We start from the raw sequence: 16,352 nt of genomic DNA on the forward strand, positions 1-16,352 counted from the left end.
CTGTGCGGAAACAGGGGCATCAGGGGTAGGGATGGGCGAAAGTTTCTAAAAATTCGAAATTTAAAACAAATTTTTATACGTTCGTTCGAATCGAATTTCAAATGTTTAAATAACATTCTAATATTCTATTTTCAAATTTTCACTTTCGAATTTTTTAATAAAATTCTAAAATATTCGTTAGAATAATAGAATGTTTAGCTATGTATTCATTCAATTTCAAAATGTAATATTTGAATTCGAATGTGACATTCAAATTCGAAATAGTATTTCTAGTCTACAACTGTGTTTAATAAATATAATATTCTAATTCGAATGCTACATTCGAATGTCACATTTGAATTTGAAATAGTATTTCTAGTCTAATACTGTGTTTTTTAAATGTAATATTCGAATTTGAATGTGATATTCAAATTCGAATGTGACATTCAAATTCAAAATAGTATTTCTAGTTTACAACTGTGTTTAATAAATGTGATAGTCGATTAGAATGTGATATTTGATTCGAATTGGATATTCGATTTGAATGTGACATTCGAATTCGAAATAGTATTTCTAATCTAATACTGTGTTTTATAAATGTAATATTCAAATTCGAATGTGATATTCGATTCAATGTGACATTCGAATTCGAAATAGTGTTTCTAGTCTACAATTGTGTTTTATAAATGTAATATTCGAATTCGAAAGTGACATTCGAATTCGAATGTGACATTCGAATTCGAATGTGACATTTGAAAACTGTAAATAACATTCAAAAATCGAATTTTTAAGAATATTCGTTCTTATCAACATTCTATTATGTAAATCGAATTTCTACAATAACATGCGTTCTAACATTCAAATTCGAATATAAACACATTTGCCCATTCCTAGGGGCCATTCGGCCCTTGATAAATTGGCCCCTCAATTTTCTAATTAAAAAAATGGCTTAACACTCATTTAAAGGGATATGTTATATTACATGGTACAGACTGGGAAAAGTTCAAAGGTGTATATGCATGTATGTGCACAGGGTTTTTAACTATATTTAATTATAAAACCATAGTATAAAAATAAGTAAAGAACTCTACCACCGGAGAGGAGGTCAACCCACCTCCAGCTTTGCTCTTGCATGATTTCCAACATGAGGTATTTAAATGCACATCCATAAAAGTCTATTATCTAAATGATTTAGAGCACCCATGCTATTTAATATCCGGATGTTAGTGCTCCCTATATTTTCGCTTTCGTGATAAAATATTACTTTGAACTTTTAACATGAGCATCAAAATAAAGCGCTATTTAATTTAACTCAAGCAATGTTAGCACATAGTAGCTCTAAAATTTTGCGCTCCGCTTGTAATCTAGCTTTTTATTAATTATGGCATTTTCTTATCTCTCAAGTTATTATTTGTTGAAGAGGATACCAAGGTAGGTAGCATGCATGTGCCTAAAGCACTATATGGCAGCAAACACTCATGATATACATTTTGCCAATATATATCATTTTTAAAAATTTTAAAAAGTATTTTGCCACAATATCTACTATACAGTGCTCCAGACACATTCATGCTCATGAGACTACCTAACTGCTTTTCAGCAAAGAATATCAAGAGGACAAAGTAAATGTGAAAATAGAAGCAAACTGGAAATGTTTTTAAAAATGTTATGCTTTCTCTGAATTATGAAAGAAAAACTTTAAATTACATGTCCCTTTAAATGACATTTAAAGAAACAGAGACCTCTTTTACTTTGTTATAGTGTGTCATTTTTGCATTACTGATCCTAGGTTACTTGGGGTTGTTCAAAATTCTTTAGAAAATCCTATATAATAAAATGTAGAAAAAAAACACCATTAAAGTATATGGAGATTTTTGTAGATAAATCATTTGATAAGCTTTTCTAAAGGATTTTGATCAAGTTAGGATAAGTAATTCAAAAATGAAATGATCTTACAATGGAAAGCATGTCAAGTTTGCAATAGTATATTACTTTAAATTGTTTTGTTTGGTGAAAGTTTTGGTTACCAGAGATGGCTAATTTATATGTTATCAGTTCTAGACAACCATTTTAAATGTATAATGAGAAACTGTTGTTTGTTGATGTAACACAAAACTCCAAATAGGCTGCAGGCAGGAAGTAGGCCATACCTCTCAAACAGTGTGATTTCTAGATATGCTGATATCTTATACTGTTTCACATTTTTGTGAATTACATTTTTGTCAGCTAGTTTTTTAAACTTGCCCTTTACTAATATATCTATCAAATATTCAGCATTCAGTTGAACCTGATAAGCCTTCTAAAAAGGTCACTATTAGCAAAAATATAGACTAAAATTTTGGCTTCCTCATGCTTTATTTTTATTTTTTTTACCAACCAGGAAGTTGTAGACAAGAAGAAAATGAATTACCTGTTGTCCCGATTTGAGCGGTGACAGCGTTATTCCCTGGGTGTTGATCACGGGCAGGATTTGATTCCCGATTACTGTGGCAATAATCTGACCCTGGGCATTGGTCAGTAGTTGTGGGGTTATTGGCTGTACTTGAAGTCCCTGAGCTCCTCCTCCAGCTTGATTAGATGATACCGAATTTGGCATAAGTGGAATAGTTCCAATTATCTGCATGGAGAAGAACTTGTTGTTTCAAACTGTGTTTGATAATAATGATGATGATCATGATGAAGAGTATGTTTGCAATGTTGAAACAGTAGAGACTTTCACATTAAAGGGATATAAAACTCCAAACTTTTCTTTTGTGATTCAGACAGAGCAAACCATTTAAAAAAAAGTTTCCAATTTACTTTGATTGTGCTCCAAAAATGGGTCGGTTCCTAAGCATACGTCCCTGCTTTTTAACAAAATATACCAAGAAAACAAAAGAAAAATTAATAATAGAAGCAAATTAAAAAGTTGTTTAAACTTGAATGCTTTATCTGAATCGTGAAAGAAAAATTGTGGGTTTCATAACCCTTTAAGGCACAAATGTACAATGTACCTGGAAATAAAACTTGCCACAACAATCACTACAATTACTAGAATATGCAAGTGATTACTTTGTGCCCTGATCCTCTCTGCAAGGCATTCGGTTAAATCCATGCTACTGTTTAAAGAGCAATATGCTAGCAAAACCAATACTCAATAATCATTTACATCTTAATATATATCCACCTCCCAGATTGCTCGTAAAGTCAATCCATGGATTTTTTTTAATTAAAGGAAGTATGACTTCTATTTACCATGCTTTTGTTTTTCCTCAACTTTCTGATGCTTTCTTCAAAGTGGTTCCCTTAAATGAACCCCTTTAATGTGCCGGTTGATGAAGCACTGCAGCTTCATTCTAGGTGCCACCATCTTGGAGCTTACGTATGTTCACTCCCTTTGACAGAAGCAAAAAACTTCAGGGATAATATAAAGCATTGGTTTTCAAACCTGTCCTCAGCCTTACCCAATAGGAAAGGTTTTCAGGATTGCCTTGAATAAGAGCAGGTAAAATAACAATGTTTACTTATCAGCTGATTATTTCACCTGTGCTCCAGTTTAGATATCCTCTAAATGTGGCCTGGTAGGGAGGCATGAGGACAGGTTTGAAAATCAGTGATATAGAGAAATGTAGCCCCTGAATTGTAAAGCTTCCACTTGGTATTGTGCACAAATGATCACTGATCTTTGTATGTGCACTGCTTCTGTCACAAGGTGCAAGTATATGTGAGCTTCAAAATGGCCGTGCTGAGTATGAAAATGTGCAGCTTCTGCAAACGGCACCTGTAAGAGATTAAAATAAGAGAAGGCTTTAAAGAGAGCTGCAGACACAGGAGGAAAAATAATAGCATGGTAAGCAGTAACCTTGCTACCATAGCTGTACCTCAAAGTTTAATGTACCTTAAATGGTTAAAAATACAGTAAATCACATTAATAGCAATTTCTAAGAATGAGATACAATATTCACAACCTCTAGACTGTCTAGATTAATGCAATATTCTTTGCTAACTACTCTGTGCTCTATGAAGAATGACAAGTTACCACTATACCGAGGGGCCGAATTATCAAGCTCCGAATGGATCTTGATGCCCTTTGTTTCCGGCGAACCTTCAGGTTATGAAGGTCTAAAGACCACTGCTCCATAAATTGTCCGCCTGCTCTGAGGTGGCGGACAGAAATCAATACGATCGGGTTGATTGACACCCCTGCTAGCGGCCGATTGGCCGAAAATCTGTAGGGGGCGGTATTGCACAAGCAGTTCTGGTGAACTGCTTGTGCAATGATAAATGCCGATAGTGTATGCTGTTCGCATTTATCGATATGCAGCGGACATGATACGCTACATTGTATCATGTCCGCTCGCACTTTGATAAATATGCCCCTTAGACTCAATGCAAATTCTTATGTAAGGTTGTGACTGCTATGGTCATTGTGACGTAATCTACCCATTAATAGGTAATAATTTACTGAGCCAGTTCACCTCCAGTTATTAAGTGCAGAATTAAATGATCCAGAGTTTGTTTATATTAATTTATTGTGGAATTCTATTCTACTTAAGAGTGACACAAACATCTCTTGCCTGTGTGTAGAAATGATGCATACCCTACACTCCTTAGAGAGACCAAAAACCAAAAGTAACCTAGCATTTTGAGAAAAAAAAAACAAGTTTCAGAATTTGCTTTGTGGCCTCTCTAGGGGCCTGATATTCAAAACCTTGCTGCTCAGGTGAGATGATCTAAGAGGTCTTGTTGGTAAGGTGAGGACCTTAAAAGGACATTAAACACTTTAAGATGGTAACATAAAATATTAAATTGCATATATATATAAAAAAACCCTCTGCAATATACTTTCATTATTTATTTTGCCCCCCTTTTCCTTTAATTCCATTTTGAAATTGTGAGCTTTTTAGTTCCTGTTAGAAATGGAAGTGCAGAACACTGTTATATTCCACACAGCCATTGGCTGCACACTCTAGTAACCTATTTATAACTGTCCCTAATCGGCCACAGCAGAGAAGGTAACCTAAGTTACAACATGGAAGCTCCCATTGTTTTATATACACTGAAAATTTACACTTATTTTGCCAATATTTAAACAATTAATAAAACTTTAAAAAATACATCTACATGTTATTCTCAGACTAATCTATTCTTTGAATGCATCATTTTATTTAGCATTTATTTAGTGTTTAATGTCCCTTTAAAAAAAAAAAAATTGAAACACAAATGTAAATGTTATCTTAATAAATGTTTATTGTGATATGTAGTGTTCTTCATGTGAAACAGAAACTCATACATTACAATACAAGATCTAAAAAAAATCCCAAAGATTTTGCATGATTGCTCTACATGCCAGCGAGGTTTTGTATATCAGGCCCTCATTAACATGACAAAGTACACTCTGTACAGAAAAATAAGACATTGTAATGTCCTTTAAATGTTTTTTGCACTATCATAGGACTATAATTACACACATTCTATTGTTTTCAGCATTGTATATTTTATTAACAACACGTTACAAATAACATATTTTGCCTTTCAAGTACTATTTCAGATAATAGTAATAAGTTACTAAATAAATGTATCTTCAAAAATTGCATAGCCTGGACCTCTTAAATTCATAGGTAGTGAATAAAATATTACTAGCATTCATACTGAAATAAACAGTATAAAAATGCATAGCAGAATTAGCACGTAATCTATTTTACCTTTAATATATTTAGTTTTATTTAATGCAAGCACTGTAGAGCAGAATTATATATTTGACTGATCTCGCATTTGTTCAGCACTGAAGCACTTTAGTAACTTATAAGAAATTGAAAATTTAATGTACTGCATAAAACCTCTGCTGGTTTAGTACGTTAAACTATGTAGTTTATTAGTGTTTGCTGAGAATATTACCAAATATTTGAAAAAACAACTCATTAATATTTGATTTGAATATATTGTTTTTAATATTGTCACTCAATGCTCTGCAGATTTTTCAATTATATATTTTTTTAATTCACTTAAACAAATAAAGATTTCCTTATCTTCTAAAACCATTTAGTGTTTATTTCTTACTGTAAAACATATTAGCTTTTCTTGCTATAAAAGTGTACCAGTATAGAGAAAGAAAATGTGAATTTATCACTTAAAGGAGCCTTCCACATAAAATTACATGGAAGGTCAAAATTCGGGATGGGCGAATATTTAATTCAAAAAATGAAACAAATTTTAACACATTTGTTTGTTCGTTTTAAATTTTGAATGTTTCTACTACATTCTAAGATTCGTTTAATTTAATAGTAATAGATGTAATATTCAATTACATTTTTTCTAATTCCAATATTGCATATTTTGAATCGAATTATGCAATAGTCAAATCAGAAAAAATTGAATAGATATATTTGTATTTGTTTTTCTAATTATAAATATAAGGTGGCGCAAAAGCCTGCTGATTCCTATTGCACACAATTGAATATATATATATATATACTGTATATGTATGTATGTCCCTTTCTCAATATTTATCGATACTTCTTAAATACAGGTAGCCCTCAGTTTACGCCGGGGTTAGGTTCCAGAAGGAATGGTTGTAAATCGAAACTGTTGTAAATTGAAACCCAGTTTATAATGTAAGTTAATGGGAAGTGAGGGAGGTAGGTTCCAGTCCCCTCTCAAAATTGTCATAAGTAACGCTTAATACATTATTTTTAAAGCTTTGAAATGAAGACTTTAAATGCTAGACATCATTATAAACCTAATAAAATAATCACACAACACTAAATATATAATTAAACTAAGTTAAATGAACAAAAACATTTGCTAAACAGCATTATAAACCTAATAAAATAATCACACAACACAGACTTCACTTGCATTTTTCTGCAAACAGTTCTTTCTATGCATTCCAGTCTGGACTGATTTATAGACAGGAAGATCTTGTTCCTTTGAAATCTGCTCGATAGCTCAGGTCTGGTTAAACTGATTAATTTCAGCTTGCTTGGCTTTGCTGCAACAGAAGCGGACAGCTCCACCTATTGGCTATTTTAATAAATGCACTGCTTCTCAATGTTTTTCAATAGCAGTCACATGACTGGAATACAGTATACAGGTGGTGGCGATTATATAAATATGTGTATGTGTGTATTTACCCCTTATGTCCACCTTATAGATTTTTACTCTCTTTTCTTACCACTTTAATAGTATGGGTTAAATCCCCTGTTTAGGTTTTGCTTTCTCTATCTTCTTAACCACTTTACAATTCCAATCTTATAAATAGACCACTATATTCCAGATAATTTAAATGGGTTTATTATACTAAACATTCGTAAAAACATATATTCCTCTTAAGATTCTAAAATTACTAAAAATACACCGGTGTCTGTTGATAATATGTCTTTGTAAGGCTGACTATTATAAGACCTCAGAAATGCTTGCTTCTAATTCACTATACATTATCCGAATATAATTATATTAAAATACAATGTTATACAATATAAAATATAAACCAGTGTTCCGTTTTGGAGTGTTTTCCCTTTGTACTTGTTAATCATATAACATCCCTTATATTAGTTTAAAAGGCCTTTTTCGACTACAAGAAAAAAAGTTAATGTGAAAAATATCCTTTTCCAAGGTTCCTTTAAAATGTAACTTTCCCGGCAAATTACTCAAAGTAACAATAGCAGTACTATATAGTTGCAATCTTTTGGTCCTGTAATACAGTTCAGTGTGAAGGAAGTTCATTTAAGAAAACCAATATTTCTGTGATAACTGTTTAAGATGTTATAATCTTATTTACATACGTTTTTTTCAGCTGTTGTTACTTCTCGTTGTTTTCCTCCGTGTAAACAGTGCTCTGTTTCAATGAGATGTTTCTCCTAAATAGATGGTTCCGGTGGAGTACTGTGTCATCCAGCCTCTGTTAACCGGACAATGTAAAGGAGGCTTCAATCTCTCATGCGAGTGATGCCGGTCTGTGTCTGCCGGTTTCTCTTTGCTGGTAAAACTCACAGACTTCTTGTCAGCAGCTTTGATGTTTTTAGCTTCTTTTTGCTGGCAAGGTAACCATAGTAGGTGGAAAAGATCCGCTCTTCCGGACCCTGGTTCTAGCTGGCTTTTGTTCCCTCTTCAGGGACTTTGATTTACCAGGTTCTTGCTCTCCTCGTGATGGCAGCGTGTAGCTGGTGGCTTTCCTTCAGGTTTCTACGCGTTTCGGCTGTCAGCCTTTCTCAAGATACCTGAAAAGATCGATCTTCTGCCTTTTAAAGCGTTGTTTTTACCGCCTTCATATTAACTGTTTTGTTGCCAGTATTTTTACAAGTTACATTTTTGTCTTTTTTCATTTCTCATAGCATTTTTCATGATGTTTTGATCTTAACAGTTTAAGACCTCATCTTTTTGGCACATCTTTTTTATTTTTAAAAGGTTTATAGATATTATCTATTATGTCTTTTTCTTAAAAAATTTTTGTTTAAAAGAACACAATTCTACAAGTTATCTGGAAAATTAATCAGCTAGAATGTTAACGCTCTTCTTTTTCTGAGAGGTGGATATGTTTGTTGTATCCCTTATGATTGGATTGTACCTAATATATATTCTAAAGTATCTCTAATGTATAGTTGAATAGCTTTTCTATACTAAACCTATCTAATATAACAATTTCTGGTGTACCCCTAAATTAGCAATATGCGCTACATATATAGATATTCTTCTTTTGAAATTATACCCTTAGTCCCTATAGGTTGATTGCCTAATATTAACTATAAATTCTTGAGAATGTTGTATTCATTACCTTATCTAATTCCTTGTTCTTTCTTACTTATTGAATATTAGTTTCTTATTTTATATATATAGGTCCCATTTTCTTATGATCTATTGTATTGGAGTTTGGGAAACTTTCAATGGGATATTTTCTTAGTCATAATTTCATATGTCCTTTTGGTTGGTGTCAAATCCTATTTGTTATTATTTATATTCATTTTTCTTTTATGTCTATATATAGAACAATATATATTTTATCTTTACTCATCTATGTTTATAGAACTAGTAGTTGTTTGTTTCTAGGGGAATCTGAATAAGTGGTATTTTATATTGGATCTATTCAAATATGATGGATTATTTAGATGAGTCTATATTTTGTGCTATACATACACTTTTAGTTTTTTGTAAAATCTCTTTTGCTGCAGTTATCTTTAAATTATTGAGTTCAGGTCCAGTTCACTATTTAGTCCTTTTGGAAATAGTGTGCCCATTTTATAAATTAATTCAGCTTCTTGGTGGAGTAGTGTTTTCTCTATATTGCCACCCCTCCCATCTTCCTTTACTTTTTTAATACCCCAATAAGCCATTTCTTTTGGGTTACCCTTGTGATATTCCTTAAAGTGTGTGTACAGTCTGGTGTTATCTTTTTCTAATTCTATACTCCTAATGTGCTCCCTAATTCTGTCTTTGAGTCTCCTGCTCGTTTGTCCCAAGTACTGTAATTTACATGAGCACTGTAATAAGTATATTATGTTACTATCCGTACATCTAATTACATCATCAATTTTCAATATTCTATTTGTGGCAGTGGCTTTTACTGTATTGGTTTTAGTGCTACATTTACAGGACTTGCAATCATGGCAAGCAAAAAAAACCTGCTATTTTCTCACCCCTTAGGTTACATTGTCTGTTTGATGGTTTTGGTTTATATTCATTTGGTGAAAGAATGTTTAAATGTCTTGCTTTTTAAAAATTTTGTCTGGTTGATATTTCAATCTTTTACCAATTAATTGGTCACTTTTTGCTAGGTGCCAGTGTCTCTTAATAATACTTTGGATTTGTATATGTTGGGTTGAAAAGGTTGTTATAAAGGGAATATTAAATGTGTCCCAATCACCATTTTGTTTTATTTGTTTATAACCATCCTGTAACAATTATTTTCTGTCTATTTCCCTCACCATCTTTTTTATATCTTTTATTTTGGTTGGATTATAACCATTTTCCTCAAATCTCTCTTGTAGGATTAATGATTGTTTGTCATAATTTAAAATATCTGTACAGTTCCTCCGAATCCTAAAAATTGCCCTTTTGCTATATTTCATTTCCATTTTTCACGGTGACAGCTCTTATAGTCAATGTAGTTATTTGCATCTACTTTTTTTTAAAAGTAGTGGTTGTGATTTTATTATCAAATATCTTTATCTCTAGATCTAGGAAACTGATGTTGTTTTTGTTATGATTCATGAGTGAACCTTAGCCATAAGTCATTGTTATTTAAGTCTTCTATGAATTGGTCAAATCATTCTTGACCCCCTCTCCAGATGATAAACACATCATCTATAAAGTGCTTATAGAGCATGAGATTCGCACCCCATGGCGTTTTGGACAAAAAATTCTCCTTAAAATGTCCAACAAATAAATTCGCATAACTGGGTGCAAATCTCGTGCCCATAGCTGTTCCTCTCATTTGTAGGTAATAGTTACCATCAAATTTGAAATAGTTATTCCGCAGAATAAAAGACATACAGTCTAAAATAAATCCTTGTTGTATGTTAGACATATCTACGTCTTTTTCTATATATCTTTCTGTGGCTTCTAACCCTTTAAAATGTTCTATGCAAGTGTAAAGAGAACTTACATTGCACATTGCGAGTATATCATTTTCTTGTCAATCTACTTTTTGTATTAAGGTCAGAAAATGTTTTGTATCTCTTATGTGTGATGGTATTATGGGACGGCCTGGTGGGTTTATTATATCTTTGTGGATTTTCAGAAGAAAACAAAATTGGTGTCCTAGGATAAACTACTGTGAGGAATTTGGATTCTTGGTTATTTATTATTCCCCTTTCTTTAGCCTCCAGTATCATGTTATCTAAATTACTTTTCATCCTTTGAATAGGATTACTTGATAGTTTTTTATATGTTTCCTAATCTCATAATAGTCTATGAACTTCCTTGAGGTATTTCTCACTATCCATAATTACAACCCCGCCCCTTTATCTGCTTGTTTAATCTTAATGTTTTTATTCTCTTTTAGTTCTTTTAGGATCTGGTTTCCTTTTTTTGTCATGTTCCATTTAATATATTTAGTGGTGTCTAACTTGTCTATGTCCTCTTTTACTTTCTTTTCAAACATTTCTATAGCACTGACTTTTTCTTGTGTTGGAAAAAAACTAGATTTTTGTTTAAAACTGGTAAGTATATAGGTAGATTCGCTCATAGAGCTGCTTAGTGTTAAATTTTTCATGAACTATTTCTTGAGGGCTAGTTTTCTAGTGAATTGGTTTACATTTATTAGTGTCTCAAATTTGTTTATTTTATTTGCAGGAGCAAAAGATTATCCTTTGCCTAGAATTTCTGTTTGTCCTTGACTAAGGGCCTTTTGACTTAAATTGAAAATCCCTTTTGGTTTTACTTTGATTTCTTTTTTGCTTTTTTCTTTTTTTAAAGCTATTCAACTACACCTTAGAGATACTTTAGAATATATTAGAAACAATCCAATCATAAGGGATAAACAAACATATCCACCTCTCGGAAAAAGAAGAGAGTTAATATTCTAGCTGATTAATTTTCCAGATAACTTGTAGAATTGTGTTCTTTAAACAAAAGATTTTTTAGTAAAAAGACATAATAGATAATATCTATAAACCTTTTAAAAATAACAAAGATGTGCCAAAAAGATGAGGTCTTAAACTGTTAAGATCAAAACATCATGAAAAATGCCATGATAAATGAAAAAAGACAAAAATGTTACTTGTAAAAATACTGGCAACAAAACAGTTAATATGAAGGCTGTAAAAGCAAAGTTTAAAAGGCAGAAGATCGATCTTTTCAGGTATCTTGAGAAAGGCTGACAGCCGAAACGCGTAGAAACCTGAGGAAAACAACGAGAAGAAACAACAGCTGAAAAAAACGTATGTAAATAAGATTATAACATCTTAAACAGCTATCACAGAAATATTGGTTTTCTTAAATGAACTTCCTCCACACTGAACTGTATTACAGGACCAAACGAGTGCAACTATATAGTACTGCTATTGTTACTTTGAGTAATTTGCCAGGAAAGTTACATTTTAAAGGAACCTTGGAAAAGGATATTTTTCACATTAACTTTTTTACTTGTAGTCGAAAAAGGCCTTTTAAACTAATATAAGGGATGTTATATGATTAACAAGTACAAAGGGAAAACACTCCAAAACAGAACACTGGTTTATATTTTATATTGTATAACATTGTATTTTAATATAATTATATTCGGATAATTTATAGTGAATTAGAAGCAAGCATTTGTGAGGTCTTATAATAGTCAGCCTTACAAAGACATATTATCAACAGACACCGGTGTCTTTTTAGTAATTTTAGAATCATAAGAGGAATATATGTTTTTACGAATGTTTAGTATAATAAACCCATTTAAATAATCTGGAATATAGTGGTCTATGTATAAGATTGGAATTGTAAAGTGGTTAAGAAGATAAAGCAGAACCTAAACAGGGGATTTAACCCATACTATTAAAGTGGTAAGAAAAGAGAGTAAAAATCTATAAGGTGGACAGAAGGGGTAAATACACACATACACGTATTTATATAATCGCCACCACCTGTATACTTAATATTGAAGTTGTGCAAGTACAAGGAATATCTATATTTAAGAAGTATTGATAAATATTGAGAAAGGGACATACATACATACATATATATATATATATATATATATATATATATATATATATATATATATATATATATATATTCAATTGTGTGCAATAGGAATCAGCAACCTTTTGCGCCACCTTATATTTATATTTAGTTCTATAAACTAGTGGGAAAGTTTATTAAAGGTGTGCAGGATTCCACCCATTGATCAGGACAGATAATAAACCTTATTTTACATTAGTTTTTCTAATGCTTTCTTTAAATGTAATATTCAAATAAGAACATTTTGAATTGATATATGTAATTATATTTCTAATACTCTCTTTAAATGTAATATTTAAATTATGCAATGTTTAAAATGGAAACAATTGAATAAATATATTTGTTTTTATTATGAATTAATTTACAAACTTTTTTACCACATGAACTATTGGACTTCTCAATGATGATGATTTAACTGTTTAGTCAAGGCCAACTTTTGGTCACTTTATGGATCAATATTCTCTATGCTTTACGATCTTTGACTGCTTCTTTCAATTCTATCATGGGCATATTAGTGTTGGCCTTAATTATGTCCAGGCAGCATGTTCTTTGACGAACAGTCTGGCGGGACATAATCAGCTTAGTATTTACTAAATTGAATGCTACATTAGAAATTTCAAAAGCGGATATTTGATCTAATTATAAACATTTGAAAACCAAAGTAACATTTGAAAACCGGAAATAACATCCAATTATCGAATTTTAATGGATTTTCCTTTTTATCAACATTCTTTTGTCCAAAACAAATGTCCATAAAACTATTTATTCTAATAAGCGAATTGCACTTTCACCACATTCACCCATCCCTAGTCAAAAAGAAGTCCTTCAGTTAAAAAAAAAAGTTCAGTGCACTTCAATTATCAGATGTTTTTTCCTTTTTTTGTTTTAATAGCTTATTTTATTTCATTTTGAGTTACACATCTCTTTAAAATTAAATCTTCTAAAAGATTTATTTAGGCAAGGTAATAAAAATGTAGTGTACATTCATTATTTCCTTTGCCTGCTTTCGCTACTACCTCTGAAACCTGACTATGGCTTATATTTATCATAATACAAGCGGACAAAGTTTCCAGCTAGAGAACCTATTCATCCCTGTTCTAGGGGAGTAGACGGCATCCACCACCTTAATTTATCATTGGACAAACAATTGCTTATGCAGCCTTCGCTCCTGGTCTTGAGCAACCAATTGCACAAAAGCAGTGCTTGTCAAGTATCCTGGACGAATAAATCCAAGATGTTTTAACTCCAGCACCTCTGAAGTATAGAACCAGCTGTCTTAAGAGGTAAGAAGTCTTCTTAAAGGGACCGTAAACTCCTAGCAATTAGAAGTAATTTCTGTTGTGTTTCTATAGAATAACAACATCTAAGTCTTAACATTTTAAAACAAATTAACATCCTTCTTATTGCAGTAGTTTTTGATAGCCAAGTCTCCACCCACCAAATTTGCCTTATTTGGAGGATCCATTCTGGCTTGAGTCTGCAAACAACAAGATTAGCCATGGTCATAATTTTAAATATAAAATACATTGTTTTGTAGTTGAGGATAGTTAAAAGCGATTTCCATTGTTTTGCAGTTACATTATCATTTTTTACTGAAGCCAATTATGCATTAGGCATATAGCAGGGTTAGACTTGTAAAGTGAGGGGTGCACTTCTAATTCTCAGAAATGAAAAACCTACAATTATTAGACAAAGGTTACATGAAAAGGGGGCAAAATACATAATGAACATATATTGCAAAGTTGTTTTAATATATATATATATATATATATAACATTTTATATAATAAATATACAAGTGCCATGTTCCCATGTCTGAGCCGGCTGCACAAAGGCCCACAAAACTGCATCTTTAGCTTCATAAATAGAGCACTATATATATAAGAATGCTGCATTTTACTTGACCGTCCAATAAGCTCCACAGAAATTATTTAGATAAATGTACAAGTTTATTTACGTGTAGCTTTAACAGGCCACACAAAGAAGACAACCTGTATAACATATGTTTTTGTGTATATACATATAGTGCAGTGTAACTAGGTGCAGAATGTTTAAATGTTACATAATATATATAAAAACATTGCATGAATAATCCAGAGCCATGCAACCACTGGAAAACGTTAAGCACCCGCCCTTTCACAAGCATGCTAACCCGAAGGGCACACTACAGCATCACTGATCCGCCATTGTTTACAGTTTCTATCACAAGAGTACCTGTTGGGCATCCAGTATGAAGATTTGGAGCTTGACCAATCTGCACCAATAACCATCCTACTGTATTTGTGCCCAGGAGTTTGATGTTCCTTTAATAATTTAATGATTCAGATAGAGCATGTTGTTTAAAACAACTTTCCAATCAAAGAGTAAAGCTAGGTAAGCTGATAGGAGCTTAGGACTGTTCACATATCTATAGCAGTCTACGGCAGCAGTATTTGCAACTATGTATAACATTGCTATAAACATTGTTGCAAACAATGAAGCCAGACAGCTAAAGACATGCTCATGATCTCACCTAGGATTACTCTTTAACAAAATATACCAAGAGAATTAAATAAAATTGATAATAGAAGTAAATCAGAAAGTTGTATAAAATGTCAAGATCTATCCAATCCATTTAAGTTTAATGTTGACTATACTACCCCATTAATATATATATATATATATATATTTTTTTTTTTTTTTAAAGCCACTAGTTATATACTTTGTTAGGTTTACAAAATATTTGTTTTCTGATCATTAGAGCTATTTATATATCAGCGGTCTTCAACCTTGTGACATCCTTGACTCATTTTGTAAACTCAAGTGGAGCCCCAGGACTTTCTTCTATCAAACAAGATATGTACCTTCAAACTGTAATTCTGTGTGACAACCTCAGGAAGGTACAATATTGTATCTCAACATCCTGGATGAAAATACAAAAAGGCTGACATCTCAAAACCTGAATAGATACTGTTTTAAGGGTTTGCTTGCAATGCTATGTTTGATTGCATGCATGCAAATATATGTTACAGAGGAGATTATGATTAACTAAATACAGGTGACCAAAAACCTTTCCAATGTAAAAAATAAATACAAATAATCAATTGATTATGTAACATTTTACTCATTAAGAAAAATCAGGATACTTGTTCTATCACAAAACATATACAACATTACCATTATGCACATGCCTATGTATAGACTGGCTGATATGGCCCCCCCCCCCCCAGCACTTGGGCCTTGGTGCCACTGCACCTGCTGCACCAATGGTAGCTCCGCCCCTGAGTCCAGCTTGTGATTATGTAATGATACTTTATATTAAAATACATCTTTAAAAAATGCCAAATGCATAAAAGGTAAAGATGCAAGCAAGTAAAGCATGGAGAATTTTTTATATCCATGTCTAGACCCGGATCCGACGCATCAGTAGACACACTATGTACTGAATAATATGTAGAAAAGTTTTTGCCTGGTTCCACAAGTTATATAATTACAGGTTTACTCCTAATTTGTAGATTTAACTTCTAAAAGAATCACATAATGTCCCTTCTTCCCAATGTCTATTCAAACTCAGTCTCTTCTTAATGACAAATGCCGATAGTAGGAATCCTAACTGTATAGGTAAAAGTTGAATATTGAATCTTTAGCTTGCTCTAGAGTCACTGAATCTTTACCCATACAAGTGACTATAAAGGATATCCCAGAGTTATAGTAGGTGTGAAGAACTTGGAAAGTAAGAGACAATAAGAGGAATAA

General features: G+C 32.2%; 1 protein-coding gene across 1 annotated transcript in view; it reads right to left on the bottom strand.

Moving 5' to 3' along the window:
* The window catches only part of POU6F2 (POU class 6 homeobox 2), a 675,911-nt gene that overhangs the window by 69,827 nt on the left and 589,732 nt on the right, over positions 1-16,352 (bottom strand). Inside the window, exon 6 of the mRNA XM_053714422.1 lies at positions 2,390-2,596. Within this exon, the coding sequence (XP_053570397.1) occupies positions 2,390-2,596 (207 nt within the window). The remainder of the gene's footprint in view (positions 1-2,389; positions 2,597-16,352) is intronic.

The sequence above is a fragment of the Bombina bombina genome, chromosome 5 (genome assembly GCF_027579735.1).
Source record: "Bombina bombina isolate aBomBom1 chromosome 5, aBomBom1.pri, whole genome shotgun sequence".
Lineage (NCBI taxonomy): Eukaryota > Metazoa > Chordata > Amphibia > Anura > Bombinatoridae > Bombina > Bombina bombina.